General features: G+C 34.6%; 1 protein-coding gene across 7 annotated transcripts in view; it reads right to left on the bottom strand.

Moving 5' to 3' along the window:
- Nucleotides 1-7524: 7524 nt before the first annotated feature.
- Nucleotides 7525-15002, bottom strand: part of LOC120092745 (mediator of RNA polymerase II transcription subunit 8) — a 36799-nt gene continuing 29321 nt past the window's right edge. For 5 of the 7 annotated variants that reach the window (XM_039051249.1, XM_039051171.1, XM_039051106.1 and 2 more), the window contains 2 exons: nucleotides 8189-8249; nucleotides 7525-8036 (listed from right to left, as the gene is read on the bottom strand). In XM_039051249.1, coding sequence (XP_038907177.1) covers nucleotides 7822-8036; nucleotides 8189-8249 — 276 coding nt within the window. In that variant the 3' untranslated portion in view covers nucleotides 7525-7821. The remainder of the gene's footprint in view (nucleotides 8037-8188; nucleotides 8250-15002) is intronic. The other 2 variants (XM_039050962.1, XM_039018342.1) reach the window with 2 other exon arrangements.

The following is a 15002-nucleotide window of genomic DNA, read 5'->3' on the forward strand; positions in this document are numbered from 1 at the left end:
TGTTAAGGATGACTATACCATCTAATCCACCGTCATTGACATGAAATCTATAACAATCGATTGGATTTACTTGGGATCACCTAGCTTTTCCACACTCTAAACCCATTATTTCCTTCGTATAGATTGAGTGTGTCGATGTACTATTAGACCACATTGTTCGCCGTTCATGAAACCAACCTTGAAGTAGACCTTTTATGTATTCTAGCAGCAAAGTTATTAGTAATACTCTTGCTTCTTTGGTAATAGCATTGAAACATTCAGCACTATTACTGGTCATGTTATCATATTGGTTCTTGGACTGGTAACACTGTGCCCACTGCTGAATACCAGTATCCTCTCAATATCTAGTAAGGGAACATTCTTGTAATTCACTATTTGGACCCAATGACGCTTGAACTCTAATTCTCGATACGCTCTACAAGCATCGTGAAACAATTTTCTAATGGCCTCATCTTTGAAATATTTCTCCACGTTCCTTTTCAAATGGAAGGTACAAAGTATGTGGTAAGAATTGAGGAATATGATATCAACGAAATTGGCTATATTTTATCAACGGTTTGAGACGAATACGAAGTTAGGGCATTCTCCAATTGCCGTTTTAAGGTTCGCCATGAACCACTTCAAGGCTTGATCATTCTCGCTATCAACTATTGCATATGCTAGTGGGTACAATTGGTTATTACCACCCATTGCAACACTAACTATCATTGTTCCCTTATATTAACATTTAGATAAGTGCCATCTACAATGATCACGGGTCAACAACTCTTAAAACCTCTTAGGCTCGCACCTAGTGCCATGAACATGTATTTGAAATATTTTGATTCTTCAAGCTCAATCTCAAATACAGTTCCAGGATTTTCTATCTTCAAAGCCTCACCATATGCATGTAAGATGACATATGATTCCTCTGGCGTCCCCCTTGCAAGAGTAAAAGCAGTTTCTCCCGCACGCCATGCCTTGTCATAACTAATATTAACATTGTATTGTTGTTGCATATCCTCAATAATATGGTGCGGTTTGCCCCCCCGACCAACGCTGAACTTGTCCTTGATTAGGTGACTAATAACGAATGTGTTGGCTTGCCATGATTCAATACTTTAATCGAGCATGTGTGGTTGGGCGTGCATTTTGTGATCTTGAAAATATTACATCCGCCCATTTTAATTGCTTGAACAATCCACTTACATGTCTTATGTAAACACCGAACACTATGTAATTTTTTGTTCGATTTTTTAACCCGCAGCTCAAAGTTGTTCTTAATGGCCAACATTGCTAACTTTATCTTCACATCACTCTTGCTGAAGAAAATTTGACCTTCTTCAATTGTATCCACCAACCTTATAGACTACTGTGGTTGCATAATCAAGTCCCCCATTCTGGTGTTACTACTAGATGGTAAAATGGTCGGATTTTGGTGAGGCACACTCCCAACAAAATGGTAAAAATCATTTGACGAATCGGAGTTGGTTGTTCTTCATTCACGACAAAAGGACCACTCCCTAAAAAAACCTAGGTTGGGAGTTCTTCATTCACAACAGAAGGATTTTTCCCTAAAAAAATCGGGGTTATCTGTTCTTCATTCTTAACCTCTTCCTCTTCTATCATCGCATTCTCATTTATACATGTCCCAACATCTTCTATTGTCACATTCAGATGCAATACGTTTGCTACATTAGCATTAATATTGTCGTTTCCAGTGAGACACCCAATGGACAAACATCATGCTTATTTACATCACCTTCACACATCGGTTGGTTTGATCTCTCTAGGTAATCAAATATTGCCCAACGATGAATTTCTTCGATTTTATCAAGACTTACAAATACTTGCGATCTAGTACGGTCGTACTCTGAGAGGAGAAATTTAACATCAACATCGTTCATTAAAAATACTTGAGGAGAATCAATATCCATCTTATATTTCACCCTCATTATAATCTGGAACTCTGTCAAACTAACTTGCCTGATATCATATACAAGATTTACCAGCTCATTGTACGTTAATGTGCTTGGAACTAACAAACCCTTCAAACGGCCTCAAGTATAACATTCTTTTGTGTCGTCCCATATACCATCACAACGTAAGAATATATACGTATCCATCCTTCAAGAAAAACAATACAGAAAGTGAATACTTAGGAAAATAGATAACTGTTAAATACTCGCTATACTCTCTACTCGCTACTCGATTCTCGTCACTTGATACTCGGTATTCTCTACTTGATGCTTTTCAGGTTTCATAACTCTCTCCCCTCATCCTCGCTCTACTAGGAGCTACTTGCATGTATCAATACACACTCATTCGTTCTCTTTACTACGTTTGTATGTCTTGCACATTGTCAGAAAAGTAAAAAAAAAAAAATGAGCAGAAAAAAGCACATTTACTTACTTGATGTGCAAAACAATATAGTGAAATAATCTCAATGCCTTTATAACTTGATCTCCGTCAAGATAAACAGGTTTTGTAAAGTGGGTTTTTTTTAAGGGAAAGTGATCCCGATTTTCTCTTTTGTATTTCAGTTTTGTTTGTTCTTAGTTAATAATAAAAAAAAATTACTTCACATTTCAAGTCGATTTGAATTCACCATGTATATGGTTAGAAAATTCCAATTTGTATATGTTCGTACATGAGCATTAACTATAGAGCAAGTTCCGTATCGAGTGACATGGATAATTCAAAATAATTGAGTATAAAGTAATCGAGCATCAAGTATGATGTTGATATGATCGAGTATACATGTGTCGATTGTAGCCATATAGAGTGACCATGAAGCTGGGTATCGAGTGACCGTGCATCGAGGATCGAGTAAATTCGTATTGGCAGATGCGAGGGGTGCATCTCAGGGGCGAATCGGTAAAATCACATGCTTATGACATAAACAAAACGACGCTTTCTATTACTTTCTCTACAGGAGGTCATTTTCAATTTGAGCTTCCCAAATGAGGCAATTCGTACAACAAACCCTTTTTTTGACCCGTTCCTTGAAAACGCATGAAATTTTATTTTTTTAGTCATATCCCATTATCGCATTAGGGATGAATGAGTCTATCTAATTTTTTTAGCTGAAAAAATGGGAGAAAATACACAAACTTATACATAACTCTAGGAATGATCTTTGTATAAACTACTAAAGTCCCTCTTTTTCAAGAATAAAGAATAAAAAAAACTACGAATGTCCAAACTTGGGTGGGTTGTTTTCAAATATTTAGATGTCTATAATATTATCGCTAATAGATAGAAAACTTTTATAATATTTGAAAATGGGGATATTTTTAAATTAAAAAAATATCTACAAATATTTACACTTATAGAAAAAAGTTTCAAAAGTGATTTTATGTTTGTGTTGATTTGCCAATTTTATATATCGAATAAAAAAAAGTTAATTAGAGGAAAAAAACAATTAATGTAGTCGTAAATTAAATTTATTATTATTTATATTTATCATATTAATTAATTCTTGGACCGCGTAAAATAAAAGTAAATTAATATTTGAGAAATTTTTATAAATAGAAAAATCCAAAAAATATTTACACTTATAGAAAAAAATTCCAAAAATGCTTTGTATTTTTGGAACTTTTTGCTATAAAATGTAAATATTTGTAAATATTTTTTATATTTAAAATGATCTCTTATTTATTTTGTATTAAATATAAATATTTTTCTTTTTTTAGCAAAGTATATTCTTTCAAAAGTAATTATTTTAATAACAGAATTGTTAGAAATACTTTGAAGAGAAATTTTATCAATAGAAAAATCTCAAAAACATTTACACTTATAGAAAAAAGTTCCAAAAGTTCTTTGTATTTTTGGAACTTTTTGATATAAAGTGTAAATATTTGTAAATATTTTTTATATTTAAAAATACCCCAAAAATAATTGCATTCATTTAATAAACTCTTATGTTAGAAGTGAGTTAAGTAAATATTTTAATAGATTATTATTTATTTATTAAAATAAATATTTATATTAATTTATATTAATTAATATTAGTTAGTTAATTATATTCCAAATGAAATTATATATAAAATGAAAAAGCGATGGAAAGGGGAAAAGAGAAAACTCATAGTTTTGGAAGCGAATAGAAAACCTCTGTCTGTGGTAAATGAGAATGTTTGGCAATAGCTTGGATGAGATTTGGATAAAGTGATTAATAGGGGGATGTGAATTAGAGAAGAGTTCATTTCACTCTAAACCTAATTATTAGGGTTGACAAAATACCTCATCCCAATTAGGGTAGGGAATCCCCAATTTGATCAGGGATGATGGTCAAATCAGGGACTTCTTTAGGATCCTCGTCGGAGATAGGGAAGGTATCCCCACCTCGACTCCGACTTCGATTAGATTTTAAAATATATTGAGGCAGACATATTGGGTTTCAAAAATCTGATCTTAAAACTTTTTTTTTTATCAAAATACACTTAAAACTTCTAAACAACGAATATTCTCTTTTGACCAACTTTAAAAGCTAAGGCCTCATGTGGTAAGAACTTTTTTTTTTTTTTTTTATTTTTAGTTTTCTACTTTTGAAAATTTTGCTTGTTTTCTCTTCAATACTATATTATGATTCTTATGGGTTTTGAAGTAACAGTTGAATTTTTAGTCAAATTCTAAAATTTAAAACAAATTTTTGAAAACAACTTTTTTTTAGTTTTTAACATTTTGAATTGATATGTGAAAATGGTATTGAAAAGTGGATAACAAAGCAAATAATTTATAAGTGGAACTAATGTTTATAAGTTTGATTTAAAAAAATACAACACTGAAAGACCAAATGGTTACCCAAGGAACGTAAATATTTCCACAATGTGAATTTTATTTGTGCTGTTTTAATTAGGAAAGATCTACTTATGTGAATGATGTATTTCTCTTAAAATTAGGGGAGATAAATTTATCCTTGTCCTACGTGAGTTAAAATTAGATCCGATTGTCTCAGTGATTAATTGACCTTGAACTTATCTAAGCCATATCTACTTTCATCTTGGACTTTTTTTCCTAGCTTTTGGCCTATTTCATCATTCATCCATAACAAAGATTTTTTTTAAATAAAAGTCAAAGTTTAGGAGTATTTTTTTATGATTTAACCTTAAATATATTATCGAACACGTAACAATTTTTTAATTTGAGATTCAACGACCAAATTAATTGTCAAATAAAAACAAAATATTTACTTACAAATTTAGTCTCTGAACTTTGAAACTTGCGTCTATTTGGTTTTTAACTTTTAAAATTGCAAATTTAGTCATGGTATTTTTAAAATTTTTAAAATTTATGAATCTACTACACAATTGAAAGTATAAGGTTCCATTAAACATAAAATTTAAATTTAAATTTATATCTAATAGATCAATTAAATTTAAAAATTTTAAATTTGTCAAATGTCAAGGACCTATTTGACGTAAAATTGAAAGTTTAAAACTTATTAGAAAAAAAAAAAAAATAGAAACCCATTAGACATTTCAAAAATTAAAAGTAGATACAAGTCTCACAGTTAAGCCACTAAACCTGTAATTTAACTAGTATTAAGAAGTTGTTTGTTTTATAGGTTTTGTCATCAAATTTCAAACAAACATTTAATATCCTAATTTGTTTTACATTATTTCATTATCTAAAACCTAAAATATTGTTATCAAATGAACTTTAAAACACATGATTTCTAATACCCTGCATGCAGGTGAGATTTTATGCCAAGGAAATGAGCAATAAAAATATAGCCTAATGAACTAGTAAATTAATATCAATGAATCATTACTATTAATTTTAACTAATTATTAAAAATTAATATATTATTTAGACTTAACAAAATTCATTATATCAACTAAATTTTATTCTTAATTATTGATGTTTTAATTGATTAATTATTTTTAGTAATTAAATTAGATAATCCATTTTTAATATATAAAATATTAAGGAATCTTTTTAAATATAAAAAAATATTTATAAATATTTACACTTTATAGCAAAAAGTTCCAAAAGTACAAAACACTTTTGGAATTTTNAAATTTATTTTTTTAATAATAAAAATTTATTATTTTATTATTTTTTAATAATCAATCAATTATTTATTGAGATTAACCTTCTTTATGAACATATAATCAGTTTTTACAATCAGTTAATTATTTATTGTGATTAATTTATATTACCTCATTAATTATTAACGTATCATATTTATAAAACTTTTTTTAGTATTATTTATTAATATATCATATTTATAAACCTTTTTTTAGTATTCTTTATTAATATATCATATTTCTATCTTATTTTTCACCTTTTATAATATATTGTTTATTAAAATATATTTTATTATATTATTTAATAAAATTCCAAATTACTAATGTCGAACTTAAATTAATTATAAAAATGATTAAGTATTAAATTATAATTAATATGATGTTTCTTAAATATATTGATTGATTAATTTTAATTATAAATTACTCATTTTCAATTATTTATAATTGAAATTATTATTGATTCTTAATTAATTTTTATCAGTATATTGAATGATATTTATGATTGAATTAATTAATCTATTAAAATTATATAAAACTTTCATGCTTAATTTCATAAATATAAAATTCTGATAAAATTCTAATAACATTTTATATGCACAACTAAATACAGTCATCTTTGATTTCCATATATCTTATTCTCAGGTGTTCTATTTCCGAACATCCTTTATTCTCAACATCTATAAAACCTTAAATCAAATGAGTTAAGGTATTAATTAAGTGCTCATTTTCCGTTTGCTTGTATGCTTTTATGCTCTTTTAGCAAGTGAACCACCCTTCAATCGTAGAGTGGGAACACATCAGAGGGATTAACAACCCTCGGACACATTCTAGCTAACCCGATGAACTTTATTCCCTTACTCTAAACTTCTCCAAAAGCATGCCATCAGTCGACTGAGTTCCTAACAACTTCCCAAAGGAAGTTTGAAACAAAAAGTGCGAAGATTGGATAGACTAAGCTACTTTAATTAGAATCTTTTTACCACCCATCTAGAATGGATGATCTTTTCCTTAAAGGTTTTTATAGTTTTAGATTATAATAGTTTGTTTTTGAGTATAGATTATTTTAGTTTGATTATAATAGCATGTATTTGCGGTGTAATCTATTTTAGTTTTGAGAAAATAGTAAACACTGTAATAAAGAATAAAAAATGATGAATGTAAAATAATAAAAATGGTAACAAATAGTAAATACGATAGCAAATAAAGATTTTGAAATAGTATTGACTATAATTAATTAAGAACTACAAAATAGTATTTATTATAATCTTAAAATAGTTTTTATCCTAAACGTCCCTGAAGTGTTTCAATAAACTCTTTTTTGAAAAACAATAAAAAACAAAAATAAAACTCAGTAATGTTTCCTTGCTTTTAGAAAAAGTTGAAGAGACTCCAAGGTATCTCAAAAGTGTTTCTTATAACATGGTCTCCAAATCCTCGTTTTTCAGTGCTAAAAATGTGATGAGAACAAATTCCACCAAGGGATGAGGTTCGATTTAATCGGATTAAGAACATCTGAGGCAATTACAAAATGACTTTAATTCTACACAACAGTCCAAAATTCAGCTGTATGTACAAAAGAGTATTAAAGTAAACACTTTTTAGCGTTGATATTTAAACCAAATCATTTTGGTTTGATCTACATAAGTCATTTTCTCAATTAGCTTATCAATCTTCTCTACGAAGTGAACAGTACACACAAATATACGATGGATTGCATTACATGCAGGGGCTATAAATGCCAAATATGAAGAGTATAGGATATGTTGACCCCTTTTTACTCAAGGAATTGCAGATTTCCAAAGCACATTGGTTACTGCTGGTTTTGCTGTCTTTGCTGGCCAAAATTAGGGTGAGTCTGTTGCATGTTTTGAAGTGGTACCATACCAGATTGTAGAGACTGTGCATTTGTAGGCATGTTGCCAAATGCACCTTGTGAAGCAAGCTGCTGTTGCTGCTGTTGTTGTACTTGTTGCTGTTGTTGCATAGGCATCATACCGCCCGTACTACCTCCTCCCAAGTTGAAGACTGATGAGGAATAAACGCAAGCTGCTTGTTAGAAAGCAATATTGTAAAAAAAATTACACAAAGACCATATTATTATGCCTCTGCCTTAACGGCACAGTCGTTCGTCTAATTCTCAATAGAACATGAATAAATCAGTGAGCCAAGGGACATACTCTGATCACTCAGAATTTGAGAAGCATGGCTTCGTTGCGGATTGCTCACAGGTAACCCATACTGGAACAAAGTAATTGCAAATGAAATGGAACAAAATATTCGAACAATGATAGGGGTACAAAATATTCAAACAATTGAAAAAATGGAAAGAATACAAGGACACGTAAAAAAAACCGAGCTTACAAAAACCTTACTAAAGAAAGGAGTTCCATAACTATGTAAAATGTTGCCTATAGAGTAATTACAATAAGTCTTCGAAATTGAAGCCCCAAAGAGAAACATGGTCTCTCTTCACACCTCTAAACAGTGTATTGTTTCTCACCCTCCAAAGATCCACAAGCACACCCCAACAAACCACAAAAGATGGCCTCTCTCACTCTCTTAACAAGAAACAAACTTTTCATTAATATAACAAAAAGAGCCTAATGCTCAAAAGATACCTATGGAAAATAAAAGAAGAGAAGAAGAAAAGAAGAAGATAAGGTTTACGTGGAAAGCCCTAGACCAGGGAGAAAAAAACCATGATAGAATAATTCTTATTAATTTTTCACCTACAATCACCACAGACACCACGTATAAGTAGACTAAGGCAAACCCTAATACAGTAGAGAAATAAAAAAAACTAAAATGCCCTTAGGGCGAATACACCATTTTCAACACTCCCCCTCAAGTCGGGGCGTAGATGTCAATGAGACCCAACTTGCTAACACACATATCGTAGCTTTGCCTCAGTAACCCTTTAGTGAGAATGTCAGTAACTTGTTGATGAGAAAGAATATAGGAAATGCAAATACTGCCGTTATCCAGTCTTTCTTTAATGAAGTGCCTATCAATCTCCACATGCTTAGTTCTATCACGTTGCATTAGGTTGTTGGCTATACTTATAGCTGCCTTGTTATCACAATAGAGTTTCATAGGAGTGTCGCTGTCTTTGTGAATGTCAAACAAAACCTTCTTCAACCATATCTCTTCACATATACCCAGACTTGTAGCCCTGTATTCTACTTCAGCATTGCTTCTGGCAACCACTCCCTATTTCTTACTCTGTCAAGTCATAAGATTACCCCACACAAAAGTGCAGTACCCTGAAGTTGATTTTCTGTCAGTAACATACCCTGTCCAATCAGAATCGGTGTAAGCCTCAATGCATCTTCTGTCATGTTTCCTCAACATTAGACCCTTTCCTGAAGTAGATTTCAAATATCTCAAAATTCGAGTAACAACCTCCATATGCCTCTCGTAAGGTGCCTGCATAAGCTGACTAACTATACTGACAACATAGGATATATCCAGTCTAGTATGAGACAAGTAAATCAACTTTCCTACCAGACGCTGGTACCTTTCTTTATTAACAGGAGTTCTGTCGACAGAGTCTCCTAGCTTAGCGTTTGACTTCAATAAGGGTATCAATAGGTTTACAACTAGTCATCCCTGTTTCTCTCAACAAATCAAGAGTGTATTTTCGTTGAGAAATAGATATTCATTCTCTCGATCTTTACACCTTCATTCCAAGAAAATATCTTAACCTCCCGAGATCTTTAATCTCAAATTCACCCACCATTTTCTGTTTTAGTTTGGTAATCTCAGCAGCATCATCCCCTAACAAAATAATATCATCAATGTACACAATTAGAACAACCACCTTTCCTGATGCAAACTTCTTTGTGAACAAGGTATGATTTGAGTGCCCCTGAATGAAACCTTGGGACTTAACAAAGGTGGTGAATCTATCAAACCAAGCTCCCGGAGATTGTTTCAAACCATATAGTGATTTCCTGAGGTTACAAACCTAATAACCAAATTGAGCTTCAAATCTAAGAAGATGACTCATATAGACCTCTTCCTTTAATTCACCATTTAGGAACGCATTCTTCACATCAAGTTGATGAAAAGACCAATCTTTGTTGATAACTACTGAGAGAAGAACTTGAATCGTATTTAGTTTTGCCACTGGAGAGAAAGTTTCTGAGTAATCAATTCCATACGTCTGAGTAAACCCTTTAGCAACCAATCTGGCTTTGTACTTATCAAGCGTTCCCTCAGACTTATACTTACAGTAAACACCCATTTGCACCCAACGGTTTTGTGCCCTTTAGAAAGAGCCATAAGGTCCCACGTCTTATTCGTTTTAAGAGCTTTCATCTTTTCCATAACTGCTGCCTTCCATTCGGGAATTTCCATAGCCACATGCACATTGGTTGGTATTGTTACACTATCTAGGTTAGTAGTGAAGGCTTTAAACCCACAAGACAAGTTATTGTAAGAGAGGAAACTGTGTATGGAATACTTGGTACATGACCTGGTCCCTTTTCGTAAAGCAATGGTTATATCAAGGGTAGCATCATACTCTCCTGCTTTACGTTTACCTAACTCCTAAATAGTACAAGAACGGTGGTCACACTTGTTTTCACGCGGCAAGTCCTCATCCTCTTGAATCTCTCCTGATGACCTATTACTATTTCCAGTTTTGTCATTATCTGGAACAGTCTCATCAATGTCACCACTTTCAATCACATCACCATCAACACACTTACTAGTATCATCAGGAACATAAGTATCTTGAACTTGAGCCAATGCGAGTTTCGACTCATGGACAGTATCCAGTGGAGCAACAGGAGGCACTATTTCCTTTCTAAGATTCTTCCTGTAGTGTTATCTAGGACATTTGTTTAGTAGAAAGGACAGTATTATTTGTATCCAGGATAGGTTCCAAAAGAAAATCCACAGGAAGGGAATATGTGGACAAGTTAGTCTCTTCACTAGAACTCTCCCTCTACAGAGGACTAATGGGAAAGAAGGGTTTATCCTCAAGGAATGTTACATCCATGGTGACAAAATACTTCCTTCAGGCTGGATGGAAACATTTATAGCCACGCTGGTGAAGAGGATATCCAACAAAGATACATTTTTGAACCCGAGGAGCAAATTTAGTTTGGTGAGGAACATGAGATGACTATGGACAAACACAGTACATTCAAACACCCAAAGAGGAACATCAGGAACGAGACGTGTGGAGAGGTAAGACTCTTTGAAACATTCAAGAGGGGTTTGGAATTTGAGAACATGGGAAGGCATCCGATTAATGAGGTGTGCTACAGTCAGAACAACATCTCCCCATAAATATGATGGAAAAGATGCAGGAAGCATTAGGGACCGGACAACTTCAATGAGGTGACAATTTTTCCGTTCAGCCACCCCAACAAGCACACGAATTTTGATGGACAATACCTTTAGAATTAAGGAACTCACGAAGGGTGTTATTAATGAACTCCCGACCATTGTCACTTCAAAGGATGGCAATCTTGGTGCTAAACTGAGTTTCTACTGTAATATAAAATTGTTGGAAAACAGACGTCACTTCTGATTTGTCAGTGAGCAGAAACACTCATGTAAGACGAATGTGATCATCAATAAAGGTTACAAACCAACGCTTGTCGGACAGAGTAGTGATGTTTGATGGACCCCAAACATCACATGGACTAGATGGAATGGCCGAGAAGGCTTGTAAGGCCAAGAAGGGAAAGTAACCTGGTGTTGTTTTGCACGCGCACACACATCCCAAGACAAAGAAGAAACATCCACACTATGAAACAAATGGGAAAACAAATATTTCATATATTGAAAGTTTGGATGACCAAGGCGAAAATGCCATAACAAATAATCTTTTTCAGATGTTGAAAATGAAGATAATAGACTAGTCCTAGAAGAACCCCTAAAGGGAGCGTCACCACAAAGGAAATAGAAGCCCCTGTCATGCCGAACAATGCCAATCATCGTCCTCGAGCTCAAATCCTGCAAAACAGTATCTGGTGAGAAAACAACACGAAAATTCAAATCCCCCGTTATTTTACTGATAAATAGCAGGTTGTAGGATATCTTCGGAACATGCAACACATTCTGTAAAGTCAACCCCTGGAGAGGAGACAGATGACCCTTTCTTGCGACAGGAGCAAAGAACCCATCTGCTATTTGAATCCTCTCATTACCAACACTTGATAAATATGAAAGAAAATGATCAGATGAGCCAATTAAGTGATCAAGTTGCTCCCGAATCTAGATCCATGGTTCTTTCCCTTTAACAAGAAGACTAAAGGATTGAGGGTTACCTGACTGGACAATTGTACCGACCCCTATAGTACCTAGGTCATTCTAGTTGGCCACTTGGGAATTCGACACACCATCAGTGGATTCACCCACAAGAGCTCCCCCAGACTTTGACTTGTTTGGAGAATGACGTCTGTCATTCGAGGGTCAACCATGTAGTTTCCAGCACTAGTCCTTGGTATGTCATGGTTTCTTGCAATGTTCACATATCGGAGAAGATTTACCATTCTGCTTATCATTATCAGGACCAGAAGATTTCACACCAAATGCAACGGAGTCTATAACAATAACCACAAAATTGTTCATAGCACTGGATCTATCTTCCGCCAATCGGATCTCCGAACAAACCTCAATGAGTGTCGATATCGATCTTTGTCCCAGTATCCAACTACGAACAATATCAAATCTAGAATTCAACCCTGCAAGGAAGACATAAACCTGATCAACTTCCTCAATCTTCGAAAACTGGACATCATCGTAGGGACAATCCCAGACAATATCGCGACATAGATCCATCTCCTGCCACAGTAAAGACAGTTTGTTGAAGTAAGAAGTCACGTCCATGGTTCCCTGTTTGTACTCATGGACCTGTTTCCGCAGGGTATACAGGCATGATGCATTTTGCCTTTTAGAGTACAGCTTCTGGACTGCATCCCAAATGTCTCGAGCTGTAGCAGAATACAGCAAGGACGTTCCTATATGAGGTTCCATGCTGTTCACCAGCATAGAACGGAGCAAGGAATCTTCTGCCTTCTAGATACACTCCTGAGGATCCCCAGGTTTCGATTTCGGTATCTCACGAGTTAGATATTCGAATTTATCTCCCCTCGAGAGCCAATTTGATGGACTGGGACCAAGAGAAATAGTTTTTGTCCATTCAATTTCTCCCCTATAATTAACCTGTAGAATTTCCCACAGATCCAGTCAAAATATTTTGAGTATGTAAATTAGGGAAAGTTGTTACTGGATTTTCCGAATACAATGGTAGACTCGAAGAGAAATCTGAGTTAACAGGATTTGTCTGAAGATTTGTTGTGGTCCCAAGAATGGCCCCAAGAGCTGCAATTTGTTGTTGAAGGCTTGCTAGTTGTTGTTGGACTCCAACTTCAGATAGGCCCATTAGCCCCAAGCCACCATGACCAGCCGACCCATGTTGAGGAGGAATAGGGTAGGTGGTCGTAGAGGGTTTCTGCCCACCTGGAAAAGAAAACGCCTCACTCGTATGGTCGATGGCTGGAGACGGAAACATCGACTAGAGTGGTGGCTGGTGACACGGTTGGGAAGGCGTGCGACGCGGTTGGAAAGGTCCTGACCTGCTGTGCAGCTAGAAGGCCGCCTATTGGCTGCTGGTGGATCCCGTGCGGCGCGGCTGGGCTAGTCCCAAACGCCTGTTAGGCTTCTTGCATCGACTGTGGTTGCATCGAGTTAAGGATGGACCAGAGATATTTGTCGACAACAGCCTGTATAGCGGCAGTATTGATCGCTTCTGTCGTAGTTCCATCACTGACTAGGGTTGATGATTGAATTTCTTCCATAGTGGCGAGGGTTTCATCACCTTGCTCTGATACCATATTGAAAATAAAGGAAGAGAAGAAAAAAAGAAGAAGAAAGGTTTATGTGGAATACCCTAGACCAGGGAGAAAAAACCACGAAAGAAGAATTCTTATTAACTTTTTCACCTACAATCACCACAGACACCACATATAAATAGACTAAGGCAAACCCTAATATAGTAGAGAAATATAAAAAGACTAAAATATCCTTAGGACAAATACCCCATTTTTCAACAATACCAACTCCAACAAGGAGTGAGAAAAAAGCTAAAAATAAAGTTAAAACCCCCAAACCATAAGCAATCAAACCCAAGTAAACAACCTAAAACAGAATAAACAATAAAAGCATACAGGCCAAGTGAACAAGAAAATGGCCTCTCTCTGAAAGGCAGATTGAGAGTAATTCCCCAATTGACGCTCTAATATCCCTCAACGAGCTAGCACAAAACCAAAATCCTGAAAGTTGTTCTGCAGAAACCTCACAAACTCACAATTTCATAGCTAGTGATATAAAGCAGCTTAGGATACATACTTTTTTATAGAAGACGGAAAAACAAAAGATCATACAAAATGAAAGTTGAACACTCCTTGGGAAAACCTTAGCACCTTCCATCCAACCTCCAAACACCGCTGTCAGCCTTAGACGAATTTGAACATCTTATGTCGCTACCCTCACCCATTGATCCTCAACGTCATCCTCTTCTTCTACTTTCTTTTGCAAAGTACTCTCTCCTACTGCTAAAAACCTCCAACCTTCGTTCACCGCAGTCAACCTCAAACATTTGAAAACATCTCAGACATCTCCGATGTCATCCTCTTCTTTTTCTTCTTTGCAGTTCGTCAAGTACCCTCTCCCACTGAAACTCTTACTCATCCCCAACTTATCTCACTGGTAATCTAAATCTCCATCACCAACATTGTTTTCCATTGTCCCTGCCGCCTTTGCCCGCTATTTTCGCCATGCAATTCGCTAATTAAAGCCATTTTTGTAGGTTTCTTGGTTTGCATATTCATTTTTTATGGCCTGGGGGTTGTCAGTGTGGTTATTTCCCATTATGATGGAAGTTCTAAGTTGTTGCATCTAGATTACCTATTTTCGTATTTGGTACGAGAATGGATATTTTGTGGAAGACATGAGCTACAAACAGAAGATTTT

Source organism: Benincasa hispida, chromosome 1 (assembly GCF_009727055.1).
Source record: "Benincasa hispida cultivar B227 chromosome 1, ASM972705v1, whole genome shotgun sequence".
Classification (NCBI taxonomy): domain Eukaryota; kingdom Viridiplantae; phylum Streptophyta; class Magnoliopsida; order Cucurbitales; family Cucurbitaceae; genus Benincasa; species Benincasa hispida.